General features: G+C 40.3%; 1 protein-coding gene across 1 annotated transcript in view; it reads right to left on the bottom strand.

The window, feature by feature from the left end:
* The window catches only part of UBE2G1 (ubiquitin-conjugating enzyme E2G 1), an 87407-nt gene extending 71517 nt beyond the window's left edge, over nucleotides 1-15890 (bottom strand). The window contains exon 1 of the mRNA XM_004684757.2: nucleotides 15505-15890. Coding sequence (XP_004684814.1) covers nucleotides 15505-15550 — 46 coding nt within the window. The 5' untranslated portion in view covers nucleotides 15551-15890. The remainder of the gene's footprint in view (nucleotides 1-15504) is intronic.
* Between the last annotated feature and the right edge of the window lie 1569 nt (nucleotides 15891-17459).

The raw sequence follows: 17459 nt of genomic DNA, 5'->3' as shown, positions 1-17459 counted from the left end.
ATCAAACATTAATAAAGCTTCCAAGAGATGGTTGATGTTTGTAACACATTTTATCTCTTCCAAATGCACAATAAAACATGTTCATTTGTAATAAAAAAAAGGAATGAAAAAAAAATTTTTAAGACATACATAACATTTTCCTCTAGACTATCCCAATTTGGATTACCTCACATTTATTCTAATTACATCTGGCTCAGCCTCAAAACAGAAAGATAATCAAATGACTCTACGACTCCAGAGGCACCCTAGCACCTAAGTAGAAAAAGGATAATTGTATCAATACTTTTATATTCCCTACTTAGGACTTTAATTTAAATACTGTTAAAGGACAGGTTCAGAAATTAATGAAATCTAGTTGTCTAGGTTCTGCTATTGTGAATAAACCAACTAAGTTTCTTCCTCTGGAAAATATGGTCTGCTACCACATGAAGCTACGGTATAGAACCAGAAAGAAACACTGAAGTTAGGGGGGAAAGAAAAATATTTAATTTTTCTGGTAATATATAAAGAAAAAGACATAGACACAGTAGATATAACTGTCCCTTAAAGAAACTGCTTTAGAGGCAAACCGAGGGCCTTACAGAAAAAAGTGTTCCAACAAGTATTATTTGGTCAAAGCTATACTATAAACAAGAAAATGGAAGGTGGTGGAGGGGCAAACAAAAGGGGCAAGAATGTCTATACTACTGCAGTACTATATTCCAATTATCAACCAGCACTTGTTTATGCAAATCAGGCTTCCCTACTAAAAGGGTGAAGTCAGGAATTGTATCATGAATCTTTATATTTCTAGGGCCGGGCTTACAAAGGAATTAAATGTTTAGTGGCTAAAAATATTCTAATTGCTTTACTTTCTGCCTTAAAAGGTTTAGTTTACATGTGCTTAAGCAGTGTGGGTAACCTAGTACGGTAGTTCTAATCCATCCACTCAATAAATGGGTGATGTCTGGGTATGTGTTATGTTTCAGTCACCATTTTGTGTATCTGTGATGCCAGTTAACAGGCAAAAAGAAAAATCTGTCCTCAAGGAGAGAATGTAGTCTAAATGACAGCTCTCCACCTTGTCCAAAGCAGTGCTACTTAAACTATGGTCAATTAACTGGGCCAACCCATCAATTACTGATCTATGACACTGTAAGCTAGAGTAAATGTTCAGAAATTTGTATAGCAATTAAGGTCACTTTATATGCTAAAACTCAATTATAAAGTATAGACTTGAATTTATATATTTTCTAAAAGGACTTAGTTTTATTTACTCATGCATACAAGAAATGGGGCGCAGGCCAGAGGGGGAAGTGCGTAGGAGGGAAGAAGATTCCCCAGAGACAGAGTAGGGAGCAGGATAGGCAGACTGACTTAAATAAACTGCTGAGGGGAGCAGGTGAGACAGGTGTCTGCTGCTGAACCATGTGGGTCAGCTCTCTGGCCAGGGATCAAACTCAGGCACTAATGGTGATAGCACTGAGACTTAATTTAACCTCTGCACCACCACGGAGGTCCCCTTTGAATTTATAACTTATTTAACTTTTCTAAATTCACTTATTACTTTTCAAAGAATCATCATGAAACAAGTTGGAAATTTTTTAAAAACTAGTCTTTCACCACAGATCATTTGGGAAACACTGGTCCCTTGTACTTTATCACTTCTCCCCACCTCAAACAGAATTCTATACTTCACCATTTTTAAGGTGTCCTACAAACATCAACCTTTCTAAATACTGTTTTCCACAAGTTCAACTATATACACCAACCACAGAGATTTTCAACAAAAGCCTTCTTGTTCTTTTCCCTCAGTCTTCAATGTTTTGTTAAGTCTATATGGTCACATTGTACACACACTTCAAGCACTAAAATCACACTTCCTTAGAGCCCTCCATGAACCATTCCGGTAGAAATGAGTTTTCTCCAATTAAAATACCTTAAAGCAGACATCTTAGGAGATTTTCCACAGACTGTAAGTTCCTAAGACATGAACTAAGTATCATATTCATTTGGCATTCCTATAGCAACACTAATCAGCTAAATTCACTGAATGAATGATACAAGAAACAGTACTGCATGAGCTTCACTAGAGATCAAAAAACTCTGAAATTAGGCCTTCCCTGGTGGTGCAACAAGTTAAAGCACAGCAATTGCATGCAAGCCACAGCTGCTTCAGTGCCAGTTCGATCCCCAGCCCCAGAGGTGATCCACATGGTGCAGCAGACCTCTCCTGACCCGCCCGCTGCTCCCCTCAGCAATGTTCATCAGTCTGCCTGTTCTGCTCCCCACTCTGTCTCTGATGAATCCTCTCATGGCCCCTGCACCTCTGGCCTGCACCCCAGTTCTGTATGCATAAATAAATCTTATTAAAAAAGAACTCTGAAATTATACCCAGAATTGTATGTACTTTCCTCAAAAGGAGGTCATTTAACTCTTGTTAAATTTTCAAATGAATCTTAAGAATGCTCAAAGTGTTTAGCCACTGAGATGGAAAAGGCTCAGGTGTCATCATCAGAAAGACCTCTTTTTGACAGCTCCATTAGCGGTAGCTTGGAAAAATTACCAAATAAAACATAAACCTCAATTTCCGTATCTCTAAAAGGTGTTTACTTTAAAAATCTCCTGTGAGAACTTAATGTGATGACATATAGAAAGCCCAAGGATCATGAAAAGTATATGACAGGCCCTCAGTGATTTAAGTTTCCTTTCTTTCTCCACCCTTTTTAAAATGAGATTATATATTCCTTTTACTTAAAAAAAAAAGTCATTTTAATTACAAATTGCTGTCATCCCTTGGAGTTGTGTTCAGAGTATTTTCTAGAATCCTCACAGGGTTAGTTTTGTCTCAGAAACACCAATTTACTTTCTGTCAACTTTAAATTTCTATCGTGCCAAATAATTCTAATTATTATTTTCTCTACACTGATAAATGCAGTTTTTTAAAGTATATAACCTAATACTTTAAAGAGAACTGACATTTTCATTCTGCTATATCCAAATATAGTCCTTTTCCAACAAAGCCTTCTCAGATCTCAGACTCCCCCATAATTAATCACTGGTTCCTCAGTGCTTTGTTTCTACCACATATACATAAGTACTTATCATACTGCTTAAATTTTCACTTACATGGCCATCAATGCCTACTAAATGCAGTAGGTATCTCAAGGAAGGAATACCATATCAACTAGTTTTGCATTCCCTCAGCATTCCTCAGTGTCCACTGTGCACAATAGCTCAATAATTGAACTTTGTTTTGTTTTTTTAAAATTTCTTTATTTATGCATAAAAGAACTGGGGTACAGGCCAGAGGTGCGGCAGGTAAAAGGATTTCCCAAAGACAGAGACCAAGTAGGGAGCAGAACAGGCAGACTGACAGTACACTGCTGTACACTGCTGAGGTGAGCAGAAAGTGAGGTTTGCTTCATCATGTGGGTCACCTCCCTGGCCAGGGATATCACTTGTGCTGCAGTGAATGCAGATAGCTTCACAGTGATGAGACCTAACCCCTTTCACCAACAGGGACTTCCTCTATTCTCTATTTCAATTTCCTATTCTTTGAAAATGTTAAGATGGCAACTATGTTGCTATATTTGTAACTATAAGTGGTAAGCATTAGAAAGTAGTGATTAAAAATGTTTTGGTTACATGTGTTATTTCATACTTGAAACAAGAGTTCAAAGACAACAGAAAAAAAGTGCAGAAAGTCTCCTATACATGTTACTCCTATACAGTCTCCCAATGCTAATGCCCTGATCACTATAGTGTAACATCAAACCCAATAAATTGACACACTATTAGTATATCACTTATTGTATATGTGTAGCTCTAAGCAATTTCATCACATTTGAAGATATGTGATCATTATAATTGTAATTATAAAATTCAAAACTTTTCCACTTGCCAGCTATCCCCTCATGCTATACCACTTGACAGTCACACACCACTTATGTCCCTAATCACTGAAAACTAATTTATCTTCAACTCTATAACTGTTCTTTCAAGACTATTTTAAGGGTGTCAAGACCATTTAAGCAGTCTCACAAGTGGTGGTGGGAAAATAATGAAGTTAAATCTTAAGTCACATACAAACTTAATTCAAAATGGATAAAAATCTAAATATTAATTTCAATATTAATATTAATACAAATTTCAGAGAATACATATCAAAGAGTGTAATGATACTAGATTTAGCAATATTTATTGGATGTAGCACCATACAGGTAATACAAGCAAAAATAGACAAATGCACTGTAACAAACTTTTGTGCATCCAAGAAAACAGAGTAAAAAAGGCAACTTGTGAAATGGGACAAAATTTTTGCATGTCATACAACTGATAAAGGCTTAATAATCAGAGCATAAAGAGAACTCATACGACAAAAAAATTTTTTAAGAAAATGGGCAAAGGCCTTGAACAGAAATTTCTTCTAAGATAAAATACAAATGACCAACAAGCAAGTGAAAGGTTGTTTGATGTTGCTAATCATCAGAGAAAACACAAATTGAAATGATGAGATAACACCCATGAGGACAGTTACCATCAAAAAAATATAATACTAGCAAATGTTGGGGAGGATGTGGACAAACTGGAACCTTTGTGCACTGCAGGTAGAACTGCAAACTGCTGCTACCACTATGAAAAACAGTATGAAAAGAAATTTAAAAAATAGGACTACTTAATGCAGGTTCATCAAATGTAACACAAGTACCACTCTGATAAGGACATGTGGATAATGAAGGGGGTGAAGGGTTTAACAGGAAATATCTGTACTTTTAACTCAATTTTTTGCTGTGAACCAAAAACTATTCTTTAAAAAATAAAAATCCATTAAAAAATGAAAAGCTAGAGAACTATCATGTAACAACCCAGCAATATAACATCTAGGTAATATGTCTCAAAGAACTGACAGCAGGGTCTTCAAGAGATATGCATACCCATGTTCATACAATACAGCAGCACTATTCACAATAGCAAAAAGCAAGCAGTTGAAGCAACTCAAATGTACATATACAAATCAATTAAACTGAAATGTGGTACATACCTATGAATGCTGCCTTGGGCTTAAAAGGAAGGAAATACTGTCACAAGCTACAACATGTATGAACAAATAATATGTACATGAATCAAATTTATTAAAACATAAAAATACCAGGTGTCCTTGGTGCCACAGGGGTTAAATCTTATCACTGTCACCTCTGAGGCATGAATTCAATCACAGGCCAAGGAGGTGACACACAAATGACATGGCAGACCTCTCTTGTCTTGCCCACTGCTCCCCTTAGCAGAGTATTTCAGAACATCTGCCTGTTCTAACCCCACTGTCTCTGGTGAATCTTCACATGCCCCTCCCACCCGTCCTACACCCCAGTTCTTGTATGCATAAATAAAAATAAAACCTTCTTTTAAAAACATAAAATACCAGAAACAGGGATGGAGGGAATACATTTAGTGGTATAAAGTTCGAGTTTTTCAAGATGAAAATGTTTTAAAAATCTGTTTTACTCCAATATAACTACAGCTTATATTAATTTACGGTATACTTGTGTTGGAGGGGAAAGGATGTCCTGCACAGCTCCATAAACACAGGTTTTATGGGCTCCACCCCCACCACAGACCAAAGAGATCCAAGACACCAAGGACTAAAACCATAATGTCATCACCATCAAAGTGAGAACTGCTAGGAACTGAGGGCAGAGTGCTTAAGCAGTCAGGCTTTGTATATAACCAGACATGTGGGCCTTGGGGAGGTACTTGGTTTTCTGCCGGCTTTCGGCATGCTTTTTGGGTTCCGGCTCAGTGGAAGTGCTAGGACGTCTTCACCTATTTATCTCCCTTTCTTCCTGGGCTATTCCTTTCTTCATTTCCCCTTTCTGTAAATAAACTCTTTATTAATCTTTTTGTATGTGCCTCCAGTTATGTCCCTTTTAAGCATGTGGGTGAGGATCACAGTCAGGTCCCAATTTCACACTGGAATTGCCCTGTAACACTCAAAGATCGTTAAGATGGTAAATTTGTTAATTTTTTAATTAAAAATTTGAACAGTATATTGTATAGATGGAATCACATAGTGTGCAACCCCGTGATAATTTAGCTTGTTTACACTGGATATAACTCCCTTAAGATCATCCACTTGGGGCCCTCCTTGGTGGTGCAATGGGTTAAAACTCCACATTATGAAGCATTCCTCTGCAGCCACTGTAGCATGAGTTTGATCCCTGACCAGGGAGGTGACAGACATGGTGCAGCAAACCTCTCTTGTTACATCCACTGCTCCCCTTAGCAGTGTATTTTTCAGTCACTCCACCTGTTTTGTTCTCCACTCTGTCTCTGGTGAATTCTCTCACCTTCCATACCTCTGGCCTGTACCCCAGTTCTGTATGCATAAATAAGTTTAAAGGTTTATTTATTTATGCATACAGAACTGGGGTACAGGCCAGAGGTGCAAGAGCAGTGAGAGGATTGGCCAGAGACAGAATGGGGAGCAGAACAGGCAGATGGAGTAAATACACTACTGAGGGGAGCAGTGGGTGGGCCAAGAGAGGTCTGTCACGTGAGGGCAGGGTATCCAATTCACACTGAAGTGGCTGCAGCTCACTTGCAGTGCTGAGCTTTAACCCGTTGTACCACCAAGGGATTAAATAAAAAAATCATCCAACCTATTTTGCTATCAATATGGTTCTTTTTATAGCCGTTAGTACAATCCATGGTATGAATGTACCACAATTTTATTAACCCAGTGATATTTCCCATCTTTTAGTTATTTCTAATAAATAACTGCTAATAAAGCTGCTAAAAAATTTTCACATACTAGTTTTGAAAAAAGTAAGTTTTCATTTGTATGAAACACAAATCTTCCTTGACTTATGATGGGATTTTTAAACCCCAATAAATCCTTTGTTTGAAAATAATTGTAAACTGAAAATGTATTTAATATGCCTAACTCAGTGAATATTGTAATTTAGCCTAGCCTACCTTAAACATGCTCAGAACACATACATCATAACACTATTACTGGGAAAAATCACCTACTATGAAGTGTGTTTTATGATAAAGTACTTAATATCTCATGTAACATACAGGCTACTGCACCCTACAGAATATAGGTTGTTTACCCTCATGACTGTGTGGCTGACTGAGAAGCAGAGCTCACTGAGGCTGCTATGCAGCAGCATGAGTAACCACAGTGCAGATAGCTAGCTAAGGAAAAGATCAAAATACAAAGTATGGTTTCTATTGAGTATCATCTTTGCGTCATTGTAAACTGAGAGTCAAACCATCAGAAGTCATATATAAACCCTCAGAAGTCATACATACACTTCATAGTTTGTATGATTAAGTGCATATTTAAAATTGCCAACTGTTTTCCACAGTTAGCTGTACTATTTTACATTCCCACCAGCAATGCATGAGATCAAGTTTTTCCATTCTCTAACCACATTTGGTGTTATCACTACTTTTTCTAAATATCAGCTATCTAGTAAGCATCCAGTGATATCTTACTATAACTTGCATTTGTATTTCCTTAATGTGTAATGACAGTGAACAACTTTTCATTTGGTTGCTGAACAACTTTTCATTTGGTTATATGCCATATGTACAACCTGTTTAGTGAAATATCTGTTATTTTTTTTAAGATTTATTTATTTATGCTTACAGAACTGGGGTACAGGCCAGAGGTGTGACGGATGAGAGGATTCACCAGACACAGAGTGGGGAGCAGAACAGGCACATCTACTGAAATACACTGCTGAAGGGAGCAGCAGGCGGGTCAGGAGAGGTCTGCTACGCCATGTGGGTCAGCTCCCTGGCCTGGGAGAGCACTGTCTATTCTTATTTTCTTAATCAACTATTTTCTCTGTTTATTCTTATTTTCTTAGTCAACTATTTTCTTCTACTGTTGAATTGTTTGTTTTTTTACCTCTCCAGGGCAGGCGGGTCAAACCCATGCTGAAGTGTCTTTAGCTTCTTAGTGCTGTGCTTTATTTAACCAGCTGTGACACCAGGGAGGGCCCCGTTTGTTTTTTGTTTCTTTTTTAAGATTTGATTTATTTTTGCAGAGAACCAGAGGTGCAGGGGGAGGGAGAGGTTTCACCAGAGATAGAGTGGGGAACAGAACAGGCAGATCCACTTAAATACACTGCTAAGGGGAGGAGCTGGAGATACAGGAGAGGTCTGCAGTGCCTAGGCACAGGGATCCAGGGATCCAACAACTCAGGAAGCAGCAGTAATAGGATAGCCCTGAGACTTAACCCCTAGGCCACCAGGTGGGCCCCTTCTACTGTTGAGTTTTTAGGGGTCTTTTTATATTCTTAATTTTGTCAGAAAGGTAGCTTACGAATATGGCTTCTTTCAGTTTGGTAGCTTGTCTTTTTGTTCTCTTTACAGGATCATTCACAGAACAAAAGTATTTAATTTACCAATATTTTCTTTTATGGATCATAGCTTTTGGCACATCTAAAAACTCTTCACGTAGCACTCTGTTTTGAAAGAGAAATCCTAATAAGTACACCTTATGTAAGAATAAGAAAATGGTAACACTAAGTGTAAGCACATTCATATAAAGTATAACTAAAAGGTAAAATTCTTAAAACCAACTTTGTATACATTTTCTGTAACATATTTTAAAGATTAGGATCTCTTCGTACACCTCTACAATAAAAGTATAAATTACAGGATTTTTCTCAGCAGTTTCTCTGAGGGCCAGAATCTAGCAATGGAAGAGCAATGATAAAAATTCCTGGTTTACATTAATAAACTTAATACTTCTCTCTCACACTAGAGAGCTTCAAATGCTGTATTTCAAAAATGCAATTTATTCTTAATCTCATCTGTTCAACAAATTTTAGAAAATTTGCTTTTATTTGTACTTCTCTGTACTTGAAATGTCATCAACCAGATTTACCTACATTGCTTATTTCACAAGACTTTCCATAAGCATAAACTAGGTTTTCTTTTCAGAAAAATTTCCTACAAAGCAATCAAAGATGGCATTAAACAGACGCTTGGAGGACATCTCATTGCTTTAAAATCTAACAAAAAAATAATTAAGAAATGAAAAATTATTTATCGTAAATTCAATGGAACCCATGAAGACAAAAAAAAGTAGCATTTTACTTACTTTGAAGAAAGAACATCTACAACAATGGATGTTCCATAATAAACATAATACCATAATAAACAAACACCCTTCAAAAAAACATGCACCAATACACCCAAGCCCAAATAAGCGAAGGATCAAAAATTATCTTGATAATGCACTCTTTACTTGAAAAATCAACAAGCAACATTACAGTAGTAGTCAATGGACTTTCAGATTTTTTCACACTATAGATCACTTTATAAATAATCAAGACATCTAACTTCAATATTACATGTCTAAGTATCACCAAATAAAGTATATTAATTTATATAAACCATGTAATAATAAAACTGTATTTTAGTACTACTTTACAGTAAACTTTAATACCTACAAATTATAGTTTAACATTCTAAGAGCATCATTTTAGAAAGTCATCTATCACAAGCCTAATGTAGAAAGCGTGTTTCACGCTGAAATAATTTACATAAAATTAAACTGTCACTTATAAAAAAAATAAATTTCACTACATTATCAAGAATGTTTACTGAGTAACAGGAGGAGTTTTAACTTAAAAATCATTTGTACTTTAATGTTAAAAAAAGTGAGAAAAAAAATTAAGGTATTTTTCCAGCTTATAGATACAACTGACATTAACATTATGAAGTTTAAGGTACAACATAATGATTTGACATATACAGACAATGTGAAATAAGACTAGGATTCTTTAACATAACATATTAGATGCGTAATTCTTTTTTTTTTTTTTTAAAGATTTATTTATTTGTGCACACAGAGCTGGGGTACAGGCCAGAGGCTCAGGGGCGGTGAGAGGCTTCACCAGAGACAAAGTGGGAACAGAAGAGGCAAATTGACAAAGTACACTGCTGAGGGGAGCAGCGGGCGGGTCAGGAGAGGTCTGCCACGCCATGTGGTCACCTCTGGGCAGGTGGGAATTGAACTCATGCGGAGGTGGCTTTAGCTTCTTAGTGCTGTGCTTTAACCGGCTGAGCCACCAGGGAGGGCCCTAGATGCATAATTCTTTAATGGCCCTCACATACAGAGATTGTAAATCAACTGACATCACTCCCACCATAATGTTTCACTTATGCTTGTTTTCCTGACAGTGTAGTCAGTACAGTAAGTAGTAGTTGCATTATTTTTATAAAGTGCAATGATTTCTGGATATAAAAATTCCTTGACTCTATTTAACAGTTAGCAGTTTGATGCAACGTAAATTTATTTTTAGACTTTTCCAGTTCTAAATATGTGGGTTAGTGACTCTTAATATTAAGAACATTATGGTATTTGTCACCTAGAATCTTCTACCACTGAAGTGCCCCTGTCAAAGAAGCTATTCTTTATGCTTAAGATTTTTAATGGAATTTTGAGTTAGACTGCCAATATATTCTACAAAGGCCAATTAGAAATATTAAATTTCCCTAACACCTTCCTTCAAGATACCAGGGCTGGTAAGGCAATACATCACTTCACAAAAACTAGGTACTAGGCTTCCATTTTAGGTAAAATGGTCCTTCAAAGGGGAAAAAAGCAGTAGTTTTTGGGCATCTACTCTAATATGATTCTGGGCATCTACTCTAATATGATTCTGAACCCCAGCTAACCAAAGTACTGTTTTCCTGGGCCACATGAAGACATATAGGCGAAGATTTTGGAAGAGTAAGGCCAGGACTAACTCACTCAAGTGGTTCCATATCACATAAAATCTGTTAAACACATCAACCTGCTTATAAGTAGCCAAGAAGACAAAGATTTAGGAAATTTCAATATTACTCTAAGATAGACAATCAAAATGTCTCAAACTCAATTATCTTATTATTATTACACATTCGGATTCTTCTGAAAACAGCTTCCTACTGAAGTCTATGGTATCAATGCTAAAAACAAAACAAAAACTCGTCATTTTTAAAAAGCAGCAAACTTCCCAATGTATTATTTATTCTTCTCTGATAACATAACTTCTGTATAACTGGAACTGGAAGGGATCATGCTAAGTGAAATAAAACCTGGTAGGAGAAAGACAAATCCTGCATGGTTTGAAACAGGTTAGTCAAAAACTAATCAGTAACAAATTCTAGAAATCTGTTGGTGATAAAATTAAGGCTACCAGAGTGGGGAGGGTACAGTAATGTGTGGAAGGGAACCAATGGACTTGGTGGAGGCCTGCAAGTGCCTTGGTGTTGGGACTGGAGTGGCGCTATATACCTCTGACCCACATCCAGTGCTGTAAAATATTACTTCAAAAAAAAAATTTTTAATAACAAAGTTGTTCTTTCTCCTTATCAAAATGCTTGTCAAATAGGGGCCCTCCCTGGTAGCACAATGCGGTAAAAGTGCAGCACTATGAAGCTGACTGCAGCTATGCAGCACAGAGTTTAATACCTGGCCAAAGAGCTGACCCACATGGCACAGCAGACCTCTCCAGTGTCACCCGCTGAGACCTCTCCAGTGTCATCCGCTGCTCCTCTCAGCAGTGTACATGGTCCATCTGCCTGTTCTGTTCTTCAATCTGTGTCTGGTGAATTCTCTCACCCACCACACCTCTGGCCTATACCCCAGTGCTGTAGGCATAAATAAATAAAACTTTAAAAAAAATGCTTGTCAGACAGTAAAATCTACTGTTCTTATAGTATGAAAGTCACATTAGTCCAAATCTTTCTCCAAGTTAACTGTCAACAGCAAAAAGTTTAGCACTCTCGTTAGCCTATTACATTCAATGCAGATATTTTCCTTGATTCTGAAGAATATTGTGCTTAAGTTAACAATAGTTAAAATACCTCTATGATTACCTCAAGAATACCTCTTAGATTTCTTTTTTAAAATTTTTACTTATTTCTGCATACGTGAATTGGGGTACAGGCCAGAGGTGCAGGGGGTGAAGAGGATTCAGCAGAGACCTGGGGACCAAAACAGGTGGACTGATTGACTGCTGAGGGGAACAGCGGGCAGAACAGGAAAGGTCTGCTGTGCCATATGTGGGTTAGCTCCTGATCTTAATACACACTTTGTACAATAAGTGCTATTGTTTTCCCAAACATTTTGACAGTTACTAGATAAATTAACTTTGGATATTTAAATTTATAGGAGCCTATTTCATGAGTATGTTAATTATTTTTCAAAGAGGCTTTATAGGCAATTAGACAGCTGAAAACAACAAAGTCTCTGAAAGAAGGTGATACTGAATTTTAATCTAACACCACCACTTACTACCGATGTGACCTTAGGCAAGTTACTTAACCTCTCTAAGCCTCCATTTTCTTATTGGGAGGATCAAATAAGATACTAGCATAGTGCTATGTAAAGTACTTAGCATAGTGCTGGGCGCATGTTATTCCTCAGTAAACATGCATACATATATACATATAAGCACATATATGCAAGCATCTTTTGAAAAAACACAAGAAATTGTCAATGATGGCTGCTTCCAAGAATAGAACTTAGGGTTTTGGTACTCATATTTTTAACCAGTGCTTGTAATACTGTTTGGGTGGGGGGGGGGAATTAAATCTTTTGTGCTGTGGGAAATCTCAGTGTTTAGCATAATGCACTGCAAAAGCTGAATTGCCACTGTTGAATGTGTAAAGGAATAAGTCATAGCCTAATAATATCCACAAAGAAACACAACCATTTCATGAATGTTAGGTGTTCCTATTTCACAATGGTCTTAACTACATCTTAAACCAGTGATGTTTCAACTCTAAAATGATTTCACGCTCAGGGAAATTTGACAAAGGAGACATTTTTGGTTGTCAAAATTGAGGGGGTATACAACTGGCATGTGGTAGGCTGAGGCCAAGATGCCAATAAATATTTCATAGTGCCACAGTATAGGCCCCTGCAATAATCAATCCAAAACGTCAGCAGTGCAGATGTGGAGAAATACTGCAATCCAAGGAACCAACTCTGAAAGTAACCAGGTTCTCCATTACAGTAACAACAACAACAAAAAACTCAATAAATTATATCCTGGAGTGATGAAGTAAAATCCTTGAGGGTCAATAAATGTAACAATTGTTGGGTCACTGTTGTTAGTTTCAGGAAATTGTAATAGCTAGAAAAACTACAGGCTTGTGTACCTACTCTATTCAAAACGTTTCAAGATGTTTAAAACAAGTATTAAGTCTTTCAAAAGTTACTCTAAATAATTTCAAGAGATAATTTACCATTCTTTCCTGTTTTCAAATGTATCTGAAAAACCACAAAGCTTAAACAATGTGCCACTAAAATTCAACAGGACTTTTAACATGTAGTTGTCACGTTTTTCCAATAAACTTAGTATTTTCACATTTCACTTAATATATTCACTGCCTGTGCCTACTATTTTGCTCACTGAGTATACTAACTAGAATCCTTCAAAACATTAAAAATGTTAAGAACGGACCATTATTTCTGACCAAGAGGCAAGAAAAATTAAACAGTAGTTAGTAACTTTATAATGAGGTCTGAAAAATTACAAATTAAATCACTCCTCCAACCTTAAAGCGCAGTCAAGAAGCCAAGCCTCATAAAAACTCTTGGGAAATGTTTTGTAAATATTTTGGGTCAATCTTGTAAAAAAAAAAAATAGCACAATGGTTCACCACATAAGTTAACTCTGATTAAAGAATTTTTAGGGAGACAACAGGACATCTTAATTTCTTCATCCAAAACAACACAAACTAAAATGAACTGAATGGAGTGACCATCAAAATCTCCAGATGGTTCACAATGGGTAGAAAATAGTTCTGAAATATTGTCAATGTCATACTTTCTTAAATCATACTTTCTTAGAAACTGCATAACTTTTTATACATTAAAAAGTATGTATCTTTCCCATTATGTAAGAACTGAGTACCGTGTAATGTTTTAATACTGTTTACTGGTTCACCATGCGTTTGCTCTGATTAAAGAATTTTAGGGAGACAACCGGACATCTAAATTTCCTCCTCCAAAATAACACAAACCAGAAAATTAAGGAGTGTTCGAAAGTATAAGATGCACTAGCTGGCCATTCTTTCACTGTTTTTCCAACAGGGTACTTTATTCGCGATGGCTACAGGCATCACCAGAACTCCTTTATTCACTTCCAAGTTACTCCCCCTGAGCATCTAGAACTTTAATACGAGTCCAAACTTGCTTGCTCATGGTCTAATAATAAACCTAATTATACAATCTGTAACAGCCCTGACAACCCTTTCCTTAAGAAGCCATAAAGGTGATTTTAACAAACACCTCAAACACTCAGTGTATCTGTTTCAAAAATAGATCTCTTCATTCCAGTCTTAGCCTTCTGCCGAGGGCTAAGGGCTGGCGGCTGCGGAATGGGGCGGTAAAGCTCGCCAGAACTGAGAGGGACACACGCTGGGCGTTGGACAGCAGGGGTAAATGCTGGTTCATTTCTCTTTAAATCTGGCAGCACGTGGGGCGGCATTGTGAAGCCACCAACCCGCCCCCCCCTTACACTCCGCACACGTACGTCTCCAGTGCGCATGCTCCGCGCGCACAGTCCTAGCAGAGTAGGAGCCAACCCCCTAAAAAGTCAACCTGGAAGCCGCAAACGGCCGGAGGCCGGGACAATGGGGGAGGGGGAACGGAGGCACCTCTGGGGAGCAGACCAGCCGCCGCTCCAAGTCAGAGCCGGAGGGTCGCAGCCCCGGGGTTCCACGGGCCTGCGCAAGAGCCGGAATCGCTCCGAGCACAAAGCCCCGCGCCGGCCAGCGAGAGGCTGTCCGGGCTGCCCGCTCCTACCCTCCCCCAGCCGGGCGGCGCTGCCGGAGCCCGTGCCAGGCGGAGGCAGGCGAGGCTGCGTCCCGCACCCCGCCGGGTTCTCAGCTCCCGCGCGCCCGCGCCGAGACCGCGGAGGCCGGCGCTTTTGTTGTCCGCCGCAAGTCCGCGGACCCGACGCTGCCCGGGAAGAAGTTTTGCGCGCCTCACCTATCCGGCCAGGGGCCAGTTCCTGTAGCCCACTGTCGCCGGCCGCTGCCCGGCGCGGCTCACACCCGAGCAGGGGACCCGGAGCCGGCCGGGCCGTGGCGCTCCTTCCTGCCCCCGAGGTCCGGCGGCGCCGGCCGCACCTGAGCCCGGGACCCGCCCCTCCAGGAGGGTCGGCCCGGGTCGGAAGCTCACGGCCCCTCCCCCGCAACGTCCCACCGGCTAGTGGGGGAGGGGGCGGCCCCCCTCCCCCTGGGCGCCAGGCCACGTCCGAGAGCCGAAGCTGGGGCGCGTCACCGCCCCCAATATCCTCTGAAAGCCGGGGCAGAAGTGCTGGGCCCGGCCCGGACCGGCGCTTCGGTCTCTCCACCCGCGCAGGTCCGCACCCAGTCTCGCCGCGGCCGCCGCTCCCCCTCGGCCGCCGGCCCTCAGGGCCCGAGAGCAGGGGAGGAGTAGCGGGCAGCGGCTCGCCGCCACCGCGGCCCGGCCCGGCGCCCCGCCGCCCGCCCGCTCACCTGCCAGCTGTCTTCGCAGTAGCAGCGCCGACTGCAGCTCCGTCATCCTCCCCGCCAAGGGCCCGGGCTGACGCCGGGGCTTCCGAAGAGCTGGGGACAAGCTCTGGGGGCTGCTGGAGCTGGGTGTGCTGAGGAAGCCGGGCCCCCACGACGGGAGCGCCGAGGGAGGCCGGGCTGGGGCGGCGGTAGCGGCGCCTCGCTGCCGGTGCGAGTTCGCTCGACTCGGCTCTTCTCACAGCACCTCACGCCCGGAAGGGGAGGGTACCCCGGCCGCCGCGGCGCGCACTGGGACTTCGCTCACCCGCTTCCCTCCTTCAACCCGCCCGTCGGCCCCACCGGTGCCTTCCCTCGCCACAGCCTCACTGCACGCAGGGCCGCTCCGCGCAGGCGCGCTGGGGCTGCCTACTTCGGAAGCGCCAGCCCGACCCTAAGCCTCTCCGCCCCGCCCCTGGCGGCGGAACCCCGCCCCCTACGCGCATTTCCCCCCCCCCGGGTCGCCGCCATCTTGGGAAGGTCGACGTCTGGCTGATTGCCAAGGCCTCAGCTGGTAGACGCCTCGCAGACGCCATGACAAAGAGGTCGCGGAGGGTCAAGACGCCGCCTCCGCGTTGAAGCAGGTGGTCTCGGAGAATGGGGCCAAAAGTAGTAGATGTCTAGTTGTTGGCGAACACCCAGCTGCCATGTAACACTCCACACATGGTGTGCGAATTAGTCATTGTTAATGCTGAATTTAGTAATGGGGTGTGCCCCATATTAAGCAAACTCCCCAAATAAGGCTTAATAATGTGCAACAATTCAGTTTACAGGAGGAATGCACAAAAAAGATCCTTAAAATAAGGAAAACGTCCCGTAGCTCATAGCACAGAACCTTTAAACATCGATAATAGTGGGTAAGGCCATAAATTCAAAATGTCGTCCAAAAAAGCAAGAACTATGTAAAGTCATAATGGGAGGTCTGAGGTTTGGAAAAAGCAACCTTACTCCACTCTACTTTCTCTATTATTCCCCCAGCCTTCTGCCTTGCATGACAAGAGTCTCAATAAAATTGAGATGTGGCAGAAGAAAGAGTCATACCTAATGGTATTACAAATTTATCTGTTCCTTCTACAAGTACTAAACCTATATAGACTTTGTAAAAAGACTCTTTAAGATGTAGGGAAGCACTGCTCTGTTCCTACCTTCCTAAGGCTTCATATAGTGTCTATGAGCAGCAGGTAAAATATACGGCCAGAGTAGTATAAGGTTCCAATACTTTTTTGTTTGTTTGCTTATTTTTTAATAAAAACTAGGATGAAAACGGTCCTTAATTGAGGTCCGCTTCTTTGTGATCACAATCCTTAAGGGCTAACCCAGGTTTTGTTGAAGCCTAATGTTTACCCAACTTGAAGAGCTCTAGTTAAAGATTAAATAAAATTTTTAGAATAAAGCTCAAAAATTACTTTATTTAGGATAAGAAAATCATGAAAAACTGTAGGTGGAAAAGTTAACTCTTCTGAGACTTTAACCAAGTTGTCATAAATGCTGCATGGTTGTAAGATAATTTCCTCTCCCACCTAGAACTTGTTCTAGCCCTCCCAAGGGCTTTGAGGTTTCCTTAGTTTCACCATAAAAGACCATTTCTGACAACACACCTCCTTTCTAGAGCAAAAACATTTCTTTTTAAAATTTTTAAAACTCAATGTAGTATAAACAAATTGTTTGCAATCTATACATTAAGGCTTAAGTCAAAAAAGAAAGATGCTTTGTCAGCCCCTTCTCTTTTCTTCAGTATTTTCCATAGGCAATCTCTTAATTGTTTAGCAACTGCTTCCAGCAGTCACCTCCATATATTCTAAACTAAATACCTAAAATGCTCTTGATGTATCCATTTTAGATTTCACATACTTATTTTTGCTATAACTTATAAAGACTTAACTCTTATAATACTTTCCATGCTTATTCTCCACATATCATTA

The sequence above is a fragment of the Condylura cristata genome, unplaced genomic scaffold (genome assembly GCF_000260355.1).
Source record: "Condylura cristata isolate star-nosed mole 26May11 unplaced genomic scaffold, ConCri1.0 scaffold00017, whole genome shotgun sequence".
Taxonomy (NCBI): domain Eukaryota; kingdom Metazoa; phylum Chordata; class Mammalia; order Eulipotyphla; family Talpidae; genus Condylura; species Condylura cristata.
The sequence above is the reverse complement of the archived record's forward strand: the minus strand, read 5'-3'. Positions and strand labels throughout refer to the sequence as shown.